Source organism: Sceloporus occidentalis, unplaced genomic scaffold (assembly GCF_023333645.1).
Source record: "Sceloporus occidentalis isolate IW3139 unplaced genomic scaffold, rSceOcc1.0.p SCAF_24, whole genome shotgun sequence".
Lineage (NCBI taxonomy): Eukaryota > Metazoa > Chordata > Lepidosauria > Squamata > Phrynosomatidae > Sceloporus > Sceloporus occidentalis.
In genome coordinates, this window is record NW_028317004.1 from 12,232,161 (window position 1) to 12,248,941 (window position 16,781).

Genomic DNA, 16,781 nt, shown 5'->3' on the forward strand with positions numbered 1-16,781 from the left:
CCCCATATCCCTGGAAGTATGTGAAGAGGAGAATGTGTTTGTGTGAAGCAGAGCTGAATGGACACTGCCTACAGGAACCTCTTGTATATATTTCTTAATGATATATTTGTTCAGCTCTTGATATGGTTACCATCTCTATGCGCCCCCCCCCCCCCGAACTTTAATTTCTTTATTTATTGTTTGGTCAGTATTATGAAATCCTTTTTTCCTCACAGGCCAGGTACTGTATAAAGCACTTTCCATAAGAAGCCATATCCCAGCAATTAACCCCTTAAGTGCTGCAGGGCTTTCTCCCTCTGGCACTTCAAGGCTTAACCTTTGTGCTCTAATATGTATAGTGAATACACCTGTACATACTTTGTATAGGCAATTTGTACATATCTCCAAGAACACAATCACTATTCTAACGCACTTTGAAGTTATGACTGTAAATATGTATCTGTACACACTTTAGGTTTTTTCTTTCCTCCTTCCAATGTTTGGGGCGATGGCAATAGACTAATAAAAGAAACGGGTTATTCATATCAAATTGCCAAATAATTTCTAAACGTAAAATGAAGTTTTGTATGTGCGAATGCGGCTGTATATCTGTCTTGACTGTGACCTTTTTTTATAGAGGTGTGCAGAGGGTAAATTCCCTGTGTAAAAGAACCACTGGCGATCCTTTTCAGAATAAATACTTGCCTATATTGTCTGTCTGAATTCTTCTACTTTCAGATCTTTTTTTTGTTTTGGTTTTTTTGGCGGGGGGTTGTTCCGTTTCTGGATACAGAATAAAATCATGCAATTAATATATGTATTAGATGCACTCTTCCTGTCCATACAATGGGTGCAGTTATCTTCAGAGTATAATCTTTCATAGTGGCATTAATCATATTGGATACTTCCAAGGTGAACGGTTCACTGGCAGGAGTCTAAGTGAACACTGCTGACCTTATGCAGTTAACTGAGCAATGAAGGAATAAAATCCAGTACTCTGCTTTATGGAATAGTAGTCCCTCCTTTTTGTATACATAGAGCCTGTAACAGGAATTAGTTGGTGGACTCTCACAAAGGGACATTGTTTACAGAAAACCATAAGAAGTGGCTTAATCTTCAAAACCCTTAGGTTGGTTCACTTATATTCACTGTTCCTCACATAATAGTTATACAACTTTGCTCCTGATCATGTAATAAACACTCATTGGCAAGAGGATGCTAATAAACTACCCTCCTGCAAATATAATTGCATAATGTATATTTTGTTATCCCTTTTCTAGTTCTACACACTTTAAGCAAATTAATCTGATTACTTGACCTGCTCTGATGTCCTTCTGCATGTGACCTAATCAAATCAGTTCTTCTGCAATATGGTAACTTTCAGCGGGTATGTTAGAGGCTCCATAATTATCCGGGGCATAATCTGCCAACTGCTGGCTATGTTAGTGATTGATTCTGTAGCTCCACCCCCCCCCCCCCCCTGTTCTTGGTTTTAGAGAGGAAGAGTTCTACATTGATTGATTGGTTTTTATTTTTTGAGACACTTACGACGTTCACCAATTAAATCTAATATTGTAGAAATAATTGTTAAACTAATTATTTGTATGCTTTTTTTTTTTTTTTTTTTTTTTTATTAAAAAGTGTTGGCAAGTAAGTTTTTCTTAACTGATTAGGTAAATATATTCATGGTTGAGGTCCCCTTTTAACATCAACTAAAGTATGCTAGTTTTAATGCTATGGAGCATATTTCTTTCATTTTACTTGGATAGGACAGCGAAACGGTTTGTTTTTAGCATTCTAATGTGGATTCCACACCCATAAGCCAGCAACAAAAGTGACTCAATGTCAGTTTAAGGCTAGGTTTCCACTTGGTTTTTTTTAGCTAAAAACGCCAATAGCGCCACCTGGTGTTTTTAGTGAAAAAACGCAGCAGCCAGATGTTAGCTGTTCTTCAATAGGAAATCGCAGAATGCCATATCCACTTGGCGTTTTTCTGTTTGGCGTTTTTTCAGTCCTCTCTGGCGTTTTTCTGCTTTTTTGGGCTCTGTGGCAGTTTTTCAAAATCGCAGCATGTTGACACTCTGGCGTTTTTTGCAAGGAAATCTTGGCGTTTTTCTCCAATAGAAGTCTATGGGAGAGAAACGCCATGAAAAAGCCATGTGGGTTTATTGCCTTGGCGTTTTTACAGTTACAATGCAGAGGATGGACCCAGTATCTGTGTGTCCTACGAGAAATAGGCTGGAAACAAACAGTTTCACACAAAACAAAGTTCATATTGAATTCTACACCATTTGGAACAAACATGCCATTACAAACAAACATACGCGACGCATCAACTGGATCCTGCGTGGCAAAAGCAACAGCAAACAATTTGCACCATCATTTAGGGCCAATCTTCCTAGAAGAGCAGACATTTGGGATAAAGCATGCCTTACAAACCACAGAAAAGTGACAAAAGGGTCCGCCGGGGCGTTTAAGTAGAACTCTACCAAGTAAATGACATCAGGGGGCAGATACTTGCCATTTATCCTAATCCCTTTTAGCTGGGTGAAACTTCTAACTTGTAAAGGCTGGAAATACTGCCTAAGGTCAAAAAAAGCAATTTCCACAGAAAGGCTAAAACGCCAGAACAAACTCCAGAAAAAAACGCCAAAATGCAGTGGCAGTTTTCTTGGCGTTTTTCATCAAGAAAAAAAACGCAGGACAAAAACCCAAGTGGAAACCTAGCCTAAAGCAAATTCTGTTTTTCATGTCTGACTTTCCCCAATCATGTACTCTAAATCCATTATTTTCCCCTTCCCCCTCTTGTCCCTTTCCACTTCATAAAACACTATTACCTCCCATTTTAACTCAATCCACCATCCTAGTAATTATCCCCTTGCTCCTACAGTTTCTAGCTCATGGAATAAGCAGCACCTATTCTAGTACTCTGGCTTTTCTTTTTCTTCTCCCCTCTAAGCATAAGTTTCACGATATAGAATGTATGCAACAGCTGTTAGTGATAGTGTGACAACCAACTACTTTAATTGCAACAAGAATAACTTTGTCAAGGAGCAACAAGATGATTGGCGCACACATTGGAAGACTTCTCTAGGTAGTACACAAACAGTGGCAACATGCAAAACAATTTATTTGAAGTGTATGCGGAATTGCGCTATTAAGCAAAAAAAAAAAGAGTTAAGTACAACTGAACCACGTACACGCAATCCCCCAAGAAGCTTCTCAAGGGTTGACTTTTTCTTGAGCCTGTTTAGTGGATGTAGAATACCAGAAGAGGCAGCTTGAAATCTATTTTAGAATGAAGAATCAGAAGACCTTCCCTACATATCAGGCTGTAGTCAATGCAAAAGCACTATGACGCTACAAGACGCCACCAAGGCATTCAACTGATTTCCCAACCAACGGTAGCATTGCGTATAGGTTTGTTCCTCACTGACATCTGGACAGGCTAATTCATGTTCCCTAGCAAGTGGCAGCGATTTCAGAGCTTTTGCCCTCTTCTGCTTGCAGGACAGACCGTGCTGAAACAAGACACACACACACACTCTCTCTAGCGCCCCCCTGTGGAAAACCACAGTGATGGTTTTTCTGGTTTATAAGTTTCTTTCCCAATTTTTTGAGTAAAAAGAAAACCAAGAGAGGCCATGGGGCTGTGGTTTATCATTTGGCTTTAAGGCCGCTGGGGGATATGGGCATTATTTCAAACCTTTGTGAAACTTTACAGGTTGAAAGTGACGTCTGTCTCAGATGTTTAGTTCGGTGCTTCAGAGTAGGGGTTAGTGCGGCCGCTTCTAAACTACACTGCATTGCTACCCGAATCACTTTCTATTGGAGCTTCTATTTACTCAACAGAAGTTTTTGAGCACAACCACCACCAACTGGCAATCCCTGGAGTCACCTAGCATGGTGTGCATATAGGGCAGCTAATTTAATCACTTTATGCTTTCCAAATCATTTTACAGGTCTATACATTAAATGTGATTATGGAATTGTGTTTACAGATTTAAGTGAGCAGCAGTAATGTGTCACCTTATTCGTATACAACGAGGAAAATAATTTTAGTCTTGCCTTTTTCAAGATATGCATTATTGTTCCTCCACATTAATTTTTTTTCCTAAGTTGCTGATTGATTCAGGAAACCTTTGTAAGGTGGTAAAGAAAATGGAGTCAGAAAATTGATTAGATAATGCAAATTTTGCCACATTGTCATAGATTCCACCTTCTATCAGGTACATTTAAAAAAATAAATAAATAAATAAAAATACCAACAATTATGCTGGCAAACAAAAAGATCTTGCTTTAGTTTGAAGTAGTGCTGCTATTAAAAATAAACCATTCCAATAACAAATTTTAATAAAAATGTGTTTATGAAGAGGACGTATCCGATATAAAACTGCACAGCAGCTCTTCCGTCAACTAGGTCATTCTGGAACAAGGATGGTATCACGAGAGGTTGACGGAGACAATAAACCTGCAATTACGCTGCTGCTCTTTGAAACCCGCGCTGGAATAGAAAAACTCAAATCAAATTAGCTGGAATAAGATTTGTGTAATCACGTACACTGATAACAAGCACCAGGGGAGCTTTAAAGCATTACATACAACAACCAGTCATCTTAAAGCTAGCTAAAAAGAGCTAAGAGACTATGGGTCACTCGACATGCTTTGAAATATCTCTAGCTGTATTTTGGTAGAAAATTCCTATTGTACCTGATACACGAGATTAAACAGCACGCAGTTTGCTTTGCAAATGATGTTTGATACCGATTATAGAAAATCTAAATTAACCAATCACTGATTACAAAAAAAAAAAATGTTATGACATCATGTCCTACCATCCTATATGTCGCAAGGAAAGGGCATTGTGCATGCACGTCATACTTGGTACTAAGCTGCTGAGACATTAGATGGGACCACCGAGCAGTATAAAGGATTTCCTGACCACATCAATACCACAGGTTTTGTTACGTAGACTTCAGCCATTTTCTCTTGTGTTTTGGGAATACATCAATATTTTGATAAGGAATCATCTGAGCAGGAAATCACTGCATGTAACGTGAAAATCGATACAACTGCCTGCGATCTTTGTAGAAGTATTTGATTAAGATTTCTTAGAACTGCCGGATTGAGAGTTACCAGAAAATGTGTGCGGCTCTGAACGATGAGTATTGGAATCAACAATATAATTTCTAAAGCAAACAGACTGCTTTAAAACATCTCACAAATTTCAGATGTGGAAAATTATGATATACAGCAAAATGAACAGGCAAAGTAAAATGATGCATTTATATCACACGTGCCTATATTTGGTACTGAAATCACAGCTACAATTAGTTCTATTACTTTTCACGGATCCACATAGTTTTTTTTATTCACTTGCCCATTTTTAGTTTGAGGTTACATGATTGACTAAGGTCTTAATAAAGAATGATTCAGTGGCAGAAAAAAAAAAGTGGAACAAACAATCACTATAGCAAGCAAAGATATACTGCTAATTGTTTACATTTGGCCACTCTGTTTTCTTAGTTGTTAGTGTAGCAACACATAGTAGATGAAGTGTAGCAATTAGCTGGGGAACTCATTGGGTGACCACATCAGCCATGTTTTCCAGGACACACATAATTTTTAGATATTGCTGACCAGTCCAGTTCAAATGCTGCCCTGCAGTATGGGGGATGTATAGCTGACTAATTGGTTCCCTTCCATAAGTCTATAAATCCAGGCTATAAGGTAGGGGCCTGGAGCTGCAGCTCCATCAGACCCTACGTCAATCCGGCCCTGGGCCGCCCGGCCCACCGGCCAAATGCCCAGTGTGCCCGATGGCCAGTCCGGGCCTGTATATATATATATATACATATATAATATAAAACTCATTTTATGTGTATATGACGGTGTGCATATGTGAATCAGTGTGTATGTAAGATATGTATATCTATATATACAATATACGCCTCTGTGTGTAATCTCATCCGTGTCCCTGAATGGCAGAAATAAAACGTGGCCACCGACATCTCTTCTACAGCAAGAACTGCTTCGTTTTCTGTTTTGTTTTGCTTTTTGGCGTTCACACCACATGCTCAACCAAAGATTCATAAAATAAATTCACATAGATATAGAGTAAATGCTGTTTCTAATGTCTTTCTGAAAAGATTTTTCATTTCATTTACTAGTACATATGAAAATATTATCATTTTTCCTTGATATCTTTACTTTATATGTGAATCCTTAACAACCGAACTGACTTCTATCCAGATTTAGCTGCCACTGAATTTTCCGAATGTGATGTGTTATGATAAGAAAAGTGCATTTTACTTTAATACATAAGAGCCACTTTAAATTGATTTTTACATTGTTCTGCAATTGTTACTATGTCCCTGTGCGCACCATTTATTTACAATTTTAAACAACACTACATTATAAAAAAAACCAGTCCTCTTCAGGGAAAAGGAAGGAAAATTAAAAAAAAGCACCTGTCGGATTACAGTCATGACCAACATAAGTTAACATGGCTGAGGAACCCATATGGGAAGCCAGATGGCACCAGAAACGGAATCTTTATCAGACTAAAAGCAACTTATAGAAGATGAACAAACTATCAAGGCACATATTTTCAGAACTGAGATATCTGCATTAGGTTTACTTGAAAAAGGGGATGGTTTAGACAATTGGCCATAAAGAGCACAATCATTTCTAAAACACTTGTGTCACAAGGTAAACCTCATACAATACGGTTTTATTCATCAGATGAGCAAAATTCTAATGATATAAACACTTTCTAGAAACAGTCAGCATCTAATAACAGAGCACAAAACCGTGACTAGGTCCAATCAAGCAGCTAACCGTTTGCACAATGACCAGGATTTTTTAAACTTTTTTTGAGAATGAGCAAAACAAATACCACAAAGTGTAAATGATCATGGAAATGAATAATGTATATAGTGAAATATATTTTTGTGGTGAAGTATACTTTTTCCTTATAGGTTTGGGGTTTTTTTTTACATCAACCAGCTAATCATCATAATATTATGCAATAATGACGATGAAAACGACTTGTAAGTATTTGCAGCAATGTAATTCTGTCCCATATTTGTTAAGAGAGATGTCACAGGCTGCTTCTAGTTTCAGGCTGAATGGGATAATAGCCCTAAAATCCCTTCTTAAGTACTAAAATCTTCTTTGTCAGCAGGACTTAAAACAGTCAATGACACGTATAGCAGATAATGCAGTGGGATTGTTATGTGACATGTCTGAGAAACACAGAAGAGGTGAACATTGAAATAGAGGCCCCCTGTGACTTGTGAAGATGACTGCTGTTTCTGTCCCACTTATACCTGTATGACTGAACAGTATTACTAAGTTTTCTGCATTGTTCAAATGTGTTCTGTCAGAATATGTTGCAGTTCAAGCAAAGGGCCAGGTCTTCTCCATTCACCTATTATGGGAACATCCCAGTTGGACAGCATGGAGCAAACATTGACAGACGATGCATGGGAAGGGACTCCAATTTTCACTGGAAGTCTGAGGCCAATTATATTTACTACATTGCGGATGAAGATGATGATGTAGAGGAACTGAGGTGGTCCGAAAGAGAGGAACAAAGGCTAGATGGATGGAAAAAACAATTTATTGCAGCACATTTAGACGGTAGCTTCTACGAAGATGATCAGGAAAGCTACTTATTATCACCTTCGCATTTTGGGAATGTAAGGAGCAATTTGTTGAACATAAACGTGGGAGGAACCAGCTTTCAAATCTCTTACACAATAGCAGCCAGCTATCCAAAGACCCGTATAGGTCGATTGGCTACATACACAGACTGCCAACGTAAATTAGATTTGTGTGATGATTATAGTCCGGCGGAAGATGTCTACTTTTTTGATCGGGATCCTGCTGTATTTGAGCACATCTATAATTTCTATCGTACCGGGGTTTTGTGGATAAGAGATGAATTGTGCCCCAGAAGTTTTCTGGAGGAAATCAACTACTGGGGGGTAAGGATCAAGCATACGCCACGTTGTTGCCGAATCTCATTTGAAGAGAGGCAAGACGAGCTGAATGAGCAACTAAAGATCCAAAGGGAGCTGAGAGCTGAAATGGAAACAGAGGAAAATGAGGAACTTTTCCGAGGGATGCTCTATGGCAACATGAGGTGTCGAATCTGGAACCTTATGGAAAAACCCTTTTCATCAATCACAGCAAAGGCAATGGCCGTAGCATCCAGTTTTTTTGTTCTTATATCTGTTGTGGCAATGACACTAAACACTGTAGAAGACATGCAGTATAAAAATGCTTCTGGCCTTCCCAGTGGCAGGCCTTATCTTGAACACGTAGAGACAGTGTGCATCGCCTTCTTTACTTTGGAGTATATACTACGACTCATTTCCTCCCCAGACCCACGCAGATTTATACGCAGCGTCCTTAATGCTGTAGACATGATCGCCATATTACCACTTTACTTACAGCTGCTTCTTGAGAAGTTTGCTGATGAGGATGAAAATGGTAAAAGGTCCAGTCACGAACAAGAGATTGAAGCAGTAGTGCGAGTTGGAAAACTCGGTCAAGTTCTAAGAATCATGAGGCTCATGCGTATATTTCGTATTTTGAAACTGGCACGACATTCCACTGGGCTTAGGGCTTTTGGATTTACTCTCCGACAGTGCTATCAGCAGGTTGGGTGCCTGCTTCTTTTCATTGCCATGGGCATTTTCTCTTTTTCTGCAATGGTATATACAGTGGAGCATGATGTGGCTGGCACCAACTTCACCAGCATTCCTCACGCCTGGTGGTGGGCAGCAGTAAGTGTTGACTTCAAAAGTAAAAGTATACTTTTAAAAATATACTCGTTGAATATATTTCAGATTACAAATGATCCACCTAGAGGATAGTGTAAGTAAAAGAAGTAGCAGACTGGCATAACCAGGAACTGTACAGAAATGCCCCACAGCTGTTTTGTTTTTCTAGCGTGTAGTCTTTTCAGAAATAGCTATTTATAAATGTTAACATCCCATTAATGGGTAACCACAAAAATACCATGGTTTTCAGTATCTGGAAACAATGTTAAATATACCTGGGCAACACCATGGGTGTAGGAACCGGGGGGGGGCAGATCCCCCCCAGTAACTCATGCGGGGGGGACCGATAATGAAGAAATCCTCCCCAGGGCCGTAGGAACACCCCCCCCAATAGAAACGCCGAAGATGCGGCCCGCGAGACCTCAAGGTGCGGCCCTCATAAGATCGACAGCCAGGGCAACCGATCTTACGCGGTCCGCACCTCGAGCCCTGCTACTTACCTGTGGGAGGGTCTTCTGTACTGCACAGAGGAAGCGGAACCCAGCAGAGTTCACGTGACATCAGATTCCGGTTCCTCTGTGCAGTACCAGAGAACGCAGAGCAGGGGCGGGCTGGGCCGGGGGGCCGGCAGACGGATATTCAACGCAGCCGCTTAGTTTGCGGCTGGATTGAATCCGGCCGTCGTGCCGGTAGCGTACCTGGCGGGCCGCCCGGGCTGCCGCTCATCAGATAGCATGGATGTGTAAGTGTTGGGCGATAGCATGGCATAGGGAGGCTGTAATCACATTCCTTTCATGCCCAGATTTCAGCATATACTGGCTGCCTAGGCATGATAGGAGTGTGATTTCTGTTAATTATATATATATATATATATATATAAATTAATATTGTTGATTTTTTTTTTGTCTAATTTTGGTGAGTTACTTTTAATAAAGTATTTTAAAGTTTTTGGGGGGGTTTTTTTGGTTTTGGCCAAGTGAATGCTGAATTTTCAGTTTAGGTCCAGAATTTTCATTTCGGTGCATCCCTACTATATACTAAGCCAGTCACTGACGTGGTAGGCCTACACCACATGAATGTTTGGCTTAGTATATAGTGATAGGGGTTGTAGTGCAGTATTGTCAGTGTCTGGCTCAATGTATAGTGATAGGCACGCATTGACGTCAATGTGTGCCTCAGTATATAATAATTATGCTGTACCCCTGTCAATGTTTGCCTAACCATAGAAACTATGCAGTTTTAAAGTGTGTGTGTGGGGGTGCCACATACAGGATCTGCCACAGGTGCCAAATACTCTCGGTACGCCCCTGCATCATGCGGCAGTCAGACCCAATGGCTGTGCCTCAGCTCTTTGTCCCACATCTTAAAAGGGGTGGGATGAGGAGCTGAGGCACAGCCATTGGGTGGTGCGTGCACGCCGGCCGCTTTGATTTCATTAGGCGCCGGTGGAGTGACTGCCGCACGACAGCCGCTTTCAATGTCACTCGCAGCCGCTTTGGTGGCGCAATGGGCCAGTTGACTAGACTTGCCCCCCAGGCCTTGGGCTGCCAGCCCTCCCCTGACGCAGAGGGAGGCCGCGCCCCCTGCTGGGGAGGGTGTTTGAATCAGTATGCATGATTGAGGGAATGAATCTGTGAATGAATGAGTATATGAATGAATGAATGAGTGTGTGTGTGATAGCATGGATGTGTAAGTGCTGGAACCTAGGCATGATGGGACTGTGATTGCTGTTAGCAATCCCACTCCTATCATGCCAAGTCAGCCAGTACATGCTGAAACCTAGCTAGCTGCCCCCCTTGTCTATGGGGGTCTGCACATCACTTACAGCCACCCTGTACCAGCATGTACTGGCTGTCTGCGTATGATAGGAGTGTGATTGCTGTTAGCAATCACACTCCTATCATGCCAAGATATATTGCTATTTTTTTTTGTCCAATTGTGGTGTGTTACCTACTTTTATAAAAAATGTGAGTTTTTATTATTATTTTTAAAGGTGGGGGGTCATTTTCGGTTTTGGCTAAGTGAACCGTGAATGTTTTGGTCCAGAATTTTCATTTTAGTGCATCTCTAGAATAAATAGAACTATTTCATTTTTAATTATCCAGAATCCTGAATTTATAGTCACAAAACTTTCTAGGCCCAGAAATCAGTGAGAGGAAAAGTAAAGGTTTTGTGTCATTTACTGTATTTTAATCTACATATCTTATTATCTTATTTTCTCACGTATACAATTCTGATGAAGTGGCCCACTGCAGAACAAACTTGGACACCCCTGGAGTAGACAGTGAGAAAGGGGGGTAGGGAGAGGGTAGCTAGTGAGAAGGGGGGGTAGGGAGAGGGTAGCTAGTGAGAAGGGGGGTAGGGAGAGGGTAGCTAGTGAGAAGGGGGGTAGGGAGAGGGTAGCTAGTGAGAAGGGGGGGTAGGGAGAGGGTAGCTGGTGAGAAGGGGGGTAGGGAGAGGGTAGCTAGTGAGAAGGGGGCGGTAGGGAGAGGGTAGCTAGTGAGAAGGGGGCAGTAGGGAGAGGGTAGCTAGTGAGAAGGGAGCGATAGGGAGAGGGTAGCTAGTGAGAAGGGGGGTAGGAAGAGGGTAGATAGTGTGAGAAGGGAGGGTAGGGAGGGGGGTAGATAGTGTGAGAAGGGAGGGTAGGGAGGGGGGTAGATAGTGTGAGAAGGGAGGGTAGGGAGGGAGTAGATAGTAAGAAAGGGGGAGAGGGGGTAGATAGTGTGAGAAGGGGGAGAGGGGGTAGATAGTGTGAGAGATGAGGAGAAAGTGGGGATCTGATGGGGGAAAATGCTGTCCCCCCAGATTTTTAGGGGTTCCTACGCCCATGGGCAACACTATAACACTATATTATGAATTATGCCTTGATTCGGCAAATGAAATGTAATCCACCTCTGGACATAAGGTCTAAACCACAAGTCACATATAGAGCTTTAGAGAATAATGTGTAAAGTTAAATAAAACTGTGCGGTCTGTAGGCTAAAATGGTGCAGATAGTTTTGTGCAATTCTTGTATATATATATATATATATATATATAAATATTGTGACATTCATGTAGGATTGGTGGTGGAAGGGAGGTATGTTTCTCCTAGGTTCCTTTCCTATGTGAAGTAACACCTGCTAGGTGATTAATTTAGGTGAATGGGAGGGCAGATATAAAAGGGAAGCCAGGAGGGCAAATAGCTCTCTGGCTGAGGACACAGAAAGCCTGTCTGTGGGAGAGACATTTGAGTAAAGGTTGCTGGACGTATTGTGTTAAGTTGGCAGAGAGAAGCTCTCCAGCTGGTAGTGAGGGACATCCCTTGTATATTAAGTGCCGGACAGGCAAGGTATTTCTTTTGTTGCTGTGTTATTATATTTCTTTTGTCTTTGCAACCTTTCTAATAAACCTGACCCTGTGTCAGATTGCACGAACTTACTGCTGTTTGCCTGGTTTGAATGGAAGACGGGCACTTGTCCCTTGACCTCAGCGAGGGGCGATCCCTGACCTATCTCGCAATATATATATATATATATATACATATATATATACATATACAAACATATCTATACAAACACACACAGTAAATTAGGAAGCCATTGAGACTGCTCAATAGGATTTTTTTATTAACCCAAGCACAGAGCAAAATTCACCTTGGCATTGGAAAGTTCCAGAGGGTCTGCACAGAAATCATAGGGGGCATCATTCCCACAAAACCACACATAGTCTTTTATCCATCATATAAAGCAGTATAAAAATAAATCTTTACAAATGTCATCAATTTCTGTCCTTGCGCTCCACTGACATACATAAACACACAAAGGCATGATGCACATTCATACATACATACACTGATATGCTTAATAAGCATAACCACATGCATTCATGCACATACACCCATTGGCCACTTTATTACGAATGCTTTGCTAGTATCAGGTTGGACCCTCTTTTGCCTTCAGAACTGCCTTCATTCTTCGTGGCATACTTTCTACAAGGTGCTGGAAACATTCGTCAGAGGTTTTGGTCCATATGGACATGATGGCATCAAACAGTTGCTGCAGATTTGTCAGCTGCACATCCATGATGCAAATCTACCGTTCCACCACATCCCAAAGGTGCTCTATTGGATTGAGATCTAGTTGCTGTGGAGGCCATTGGAGTACAGCAAACTCATTGTCACTGAGATGATGTGAGCTTTGTGACATGGTGCATTATCCTGCTGGAAGTAGCCATCAGAAGATGGGTACACTGTGGTCATAAAGGGATGGACATGGTCAGCAACAATACTCAGGTAGGCTGTTGCATTTAAACAATGCTCAATTGGTACAAAGGGGTGTCCCCCACACCATTACACCACCAATAATAGCCTGAGCCAATCATACAAGGAAGGATGGATCCATGCTTTCATGTTGTTTACATGTTGTCTGACCCTGCCATCTGAATGTCGCAGCTGGAAATGAAGACTCATCAGACCAGACAATGTTCGTCTAGTCTTTCATTGTCCAATTTTGGTGGGCCTGTGCGAATTGTAGCCTCACTTTCCTGTTCTTAGCTGACAGGAGTGTCATGCGGTGTGGTCTTCTGCTGCTGTAGCCCATCTGCTTTAAGGTTCGACGTGTTGTGCGTTCAGAAATGGTATTCTGCATACCTTGGTTGTAACGAGTGGTTATCTGAGTTCCTGTTGCCTTCCTGTCATCTGCCCATTCTCCTCTGACCTCTGACATAAACAAGCCATTTTTGTCCACACAACTGCCGCTCACTGGATATTTTCTTTTTTTTTTGTAGACCATTCTCTGTAAACCCTAGAGATGGTTGTGCGTGAAAATCCCAGTAGATCAGCAATTTCTGAAATAGTCAGACCAGCCCATCTGGCACCAACAACCATGCCACGTTCAAACTCACTTAAATCCCCTTTCTTACCCATTCTGGTGCTCGGTTTGAACTTCAGCAAGTTGTCTTGGCCACGTCTACATGCCTAAATGCATTGTGATTGGCTGATTAGCTATTTGTGTTAACAAGCAATTGAACAGGTGTACCTAATGAAGTGGCCAGTGAGTTTTTTGGAAACAATGCCAAGCGACTATTCACGAAGACACAAACAAAATGTATAATATTTTGCTGTAGCAGAAGGCAGTTTGTTTGCCAAAGGGTTGACTAGAAGTACGAGATTGTGAATTTGCAGGCAATAGTAAAGGATGTTGGAGGTTGTTTGCAAGTTTGGGGCTGCATTTCTGCAAATGGAGTTGGAGGTTTAGTCAGAATTAACAGTCTGCTTAATGCCGAGAAGCGCAGGCAAATACTTATCCATCATGCAGTACCATCTGATTGGCCCAAAATGTATTGTGCAGCATGACAACCAAACATACAACCAAAATCATTAAGAACTATCTTCAGCATAAAGAAAAACAATTAGTCCTGGAAGTGATGCTATGGCCACTACAGAACCCTAGAGTTTGTTTGGGATTACAAGAAGAGAGAGTGGCAACTGAGGTGTCTAAATCCACAGAAGAACCGTGGTTAGTTCTCCAAGATGTTTGAAACAACCTACCGTCGAGTTCCTTAAAAAAAAAATAAAAAAAAATAAAATAAAACTGTATGCAAGCATACCTAGAAGAATTTATGCTCTTTTGAAGGCAAAGGCTGGTCACACCAAATATTGATTTTTACTCACTCACTGTACATTTTGTCAAAAAATCAGCTATTAACATATCTATTTTTGAAACATTCCCTTTTTACAGCATTTTTCACACGACTAAAACTAAAATAAGTTATGGTCCGAGCCCTGTAGTACAGGTATGGAAAAAAAAATGCCATTGTTTTCTTACTATTGTATAGTATATACTTAGGGTTTTTTATGTGAGCGTAGTAAGCAATTACTGTTTTGTACACCCTAAACCCTGTAAGGATGAAACGTTGTTCTACATTTTGTTTTCTTCCCCTGTTGTAACTATTAGACAGCAAAAACAGTGACCTTTAGCACTCTGTGTTTTTTTTACCTCTAGGTCATTATCCCACCTATTATGTGATTAACCCTTAAACATAACTTTTGAAATTTTTTCAACCCATGTTGCTTGGATCCTCATGTGCAACCTGCCACAGAGGTGGCTTAATGTAACATGACACATGACCGAGCTTCAAATGCTTTGCAAAATATCCAGCGCAATCTCTTTTTGCAATGTCCCCTTCTGACTACACTCTATGAAATGCACTTAGTAATTGTGTATGCGTGTCATTGTGGAACTCATTTCTGTCTGTTCTTGTACATGCCATGTCATGTGCCAGTTTACATAACATTGGGCTTTTGGTGCCATGTAATCATTCAGTGAACTAATATTGCCAAACTGCAGTAACATACATTCTGCAACCTAGAGTAGCGTTTAGTGAAAGATCTTCCAGTTTCTACCCAGAGGAACTTTCACAGGAAAAAAAGCTTGTTTCTTCTTCTGAGTCTCCATCAATATGTGATGAGCATTGTGACAAATACTTGTAGTTTCTGCCCACTGTTGTCCTTATTGCGTCTGCACAAGTTACTTCAGAAGCAGAGAAGAAGGTAATTTTAAGCATTTCTCCCCAGATCTATCCAGGAGTTAAATCTAGTCCTCAAAGTTACATTGGGTTATATTCCAGGTAAAGATTTTTCATAGACCTAAAGTTCAACTTTTATAAACAGCATAAATAAACGTTACAGTGTTACAGCAAACATGATCAAATTCTTTATTTTACAGAGCTCCGCCAAAGTATGGTGATTAGAGGTGTAACAGTCAATTAAATATATTTTATGGCATAATACCCATAAAATTAAACAGGGACTTATACTGGGACAATAATGATGTATGATTCATGGGTCAGATAAACTATTTTAACAAGCAATATCCAAAGACTGATAGGGGTTTGAACCCCTTGCATCAGGAAAAATAAGCAGACTAGATGGGCCGAATGGTTTTCATCTGCTGTAAAATTCTATGTTTCTGTTTTTCTAAACCTTTCAGCCATTTAACCGAGATATAATTCATTTTGCAGGTCAGCATCTCCACCGTAGGATATGGAGACACATATCCGGAAACCCACCTTGGGCGACTGTTCGCTTTCCTCTGCATTGCTTTTGGGATCATTCTAAATGGGATGCCTATCTCAATCTTATATAACAAGTTTTCTGACTATTACAGCAAGCTAAAGTCTTATGAATATACAACCATACGGAAGAAAAGAGGAAAAGTAGATTTTACTGGCAGAGCTATGAAGAAGATGTCAGAGTGTTGCACTAGCACATCAACACAACCTCTTCCTGGCCACAGTCATTGATGACACCTTCTAGCAAGACTGCAAAAGACAGGCTATATGTAAAAATTATATCTATATACTGTATATGCTACTTAGTACAAATAAGGAAACTGTAAATTATGTACACAAATTAGCTAATAAAGGCCAGTTGATAATACATAATATATTTTGGTGACATTTTGCTTAATTATATTATGTGCTTGTTTTCATGTCAAATCCATTATTGTCACATGTGTGTGTTAATAAAGATGTAGAAAAAAAAAAGTGCATTGTGATTATGGTGGAACATGTTTCGGACTTTTACCATTTTCAATTTAAAGGAAGCTTTTTAAAATAGAATAATGTTCAGTATTATTGATATCACTTGTATTTTCATTACCATCCTCAAAATGCCATTCCCTATGATTAAGGGACTCTGTGTGGGAGGATAGAGGGAGACTGAGAATACATATGTCTCTAAATTCGGAGCTTTATCATATGCAAGGACGAGTCTCGGTCCTGTGAACCAAACTCTTACGATCATTTGCTAAGAAATGAGGAGATTCATTGAGGCACATAAGCTGTATTGATATGCGCATCTGCACACTTTTCTGTTGGCATTGCTGCGTGTGGTTTTATGAAGTTAGAACGAAAATGACTAACCATTTAATAAATCTGGGGGGCAAAGTGGAATATCTGGGGGTATGTTGCATATCTGGGGGGCAGAGTGGCAAGCCTGGGGCAAATGTGCATAACTGGGAGGGCAGG

At 40.6% G+C, this 16,781-nt stretch overlaps 1 protein-coding gene across 1 annotated transcript; it reads left to right on the forward strand.

Annotated features, from left to right (window-relative positions):
* Nucleotides 1-7,370: 7,370 nt before the first annotated feature.
* On the forward strand, nt 7,371-16,055 carry LOC149300635 (potassium voltage-gated channel subfamily V member 2-like). Its single transcript, XM_089485123.1, has 2 exons — nt 7,371-8,774; nt 15,774-16,055. The coding sequence occupies exons 1-2, from the start codon at nt 7,371-7,373 to the stop codon at nt 16,053-16,055; spliced, it is 1,686 nt and encodes a 561-aa protein (XP_089341249.1).
* The last annotated feature ends 726 nt before the right edge of the window (nt 16,056-16,781 follow it).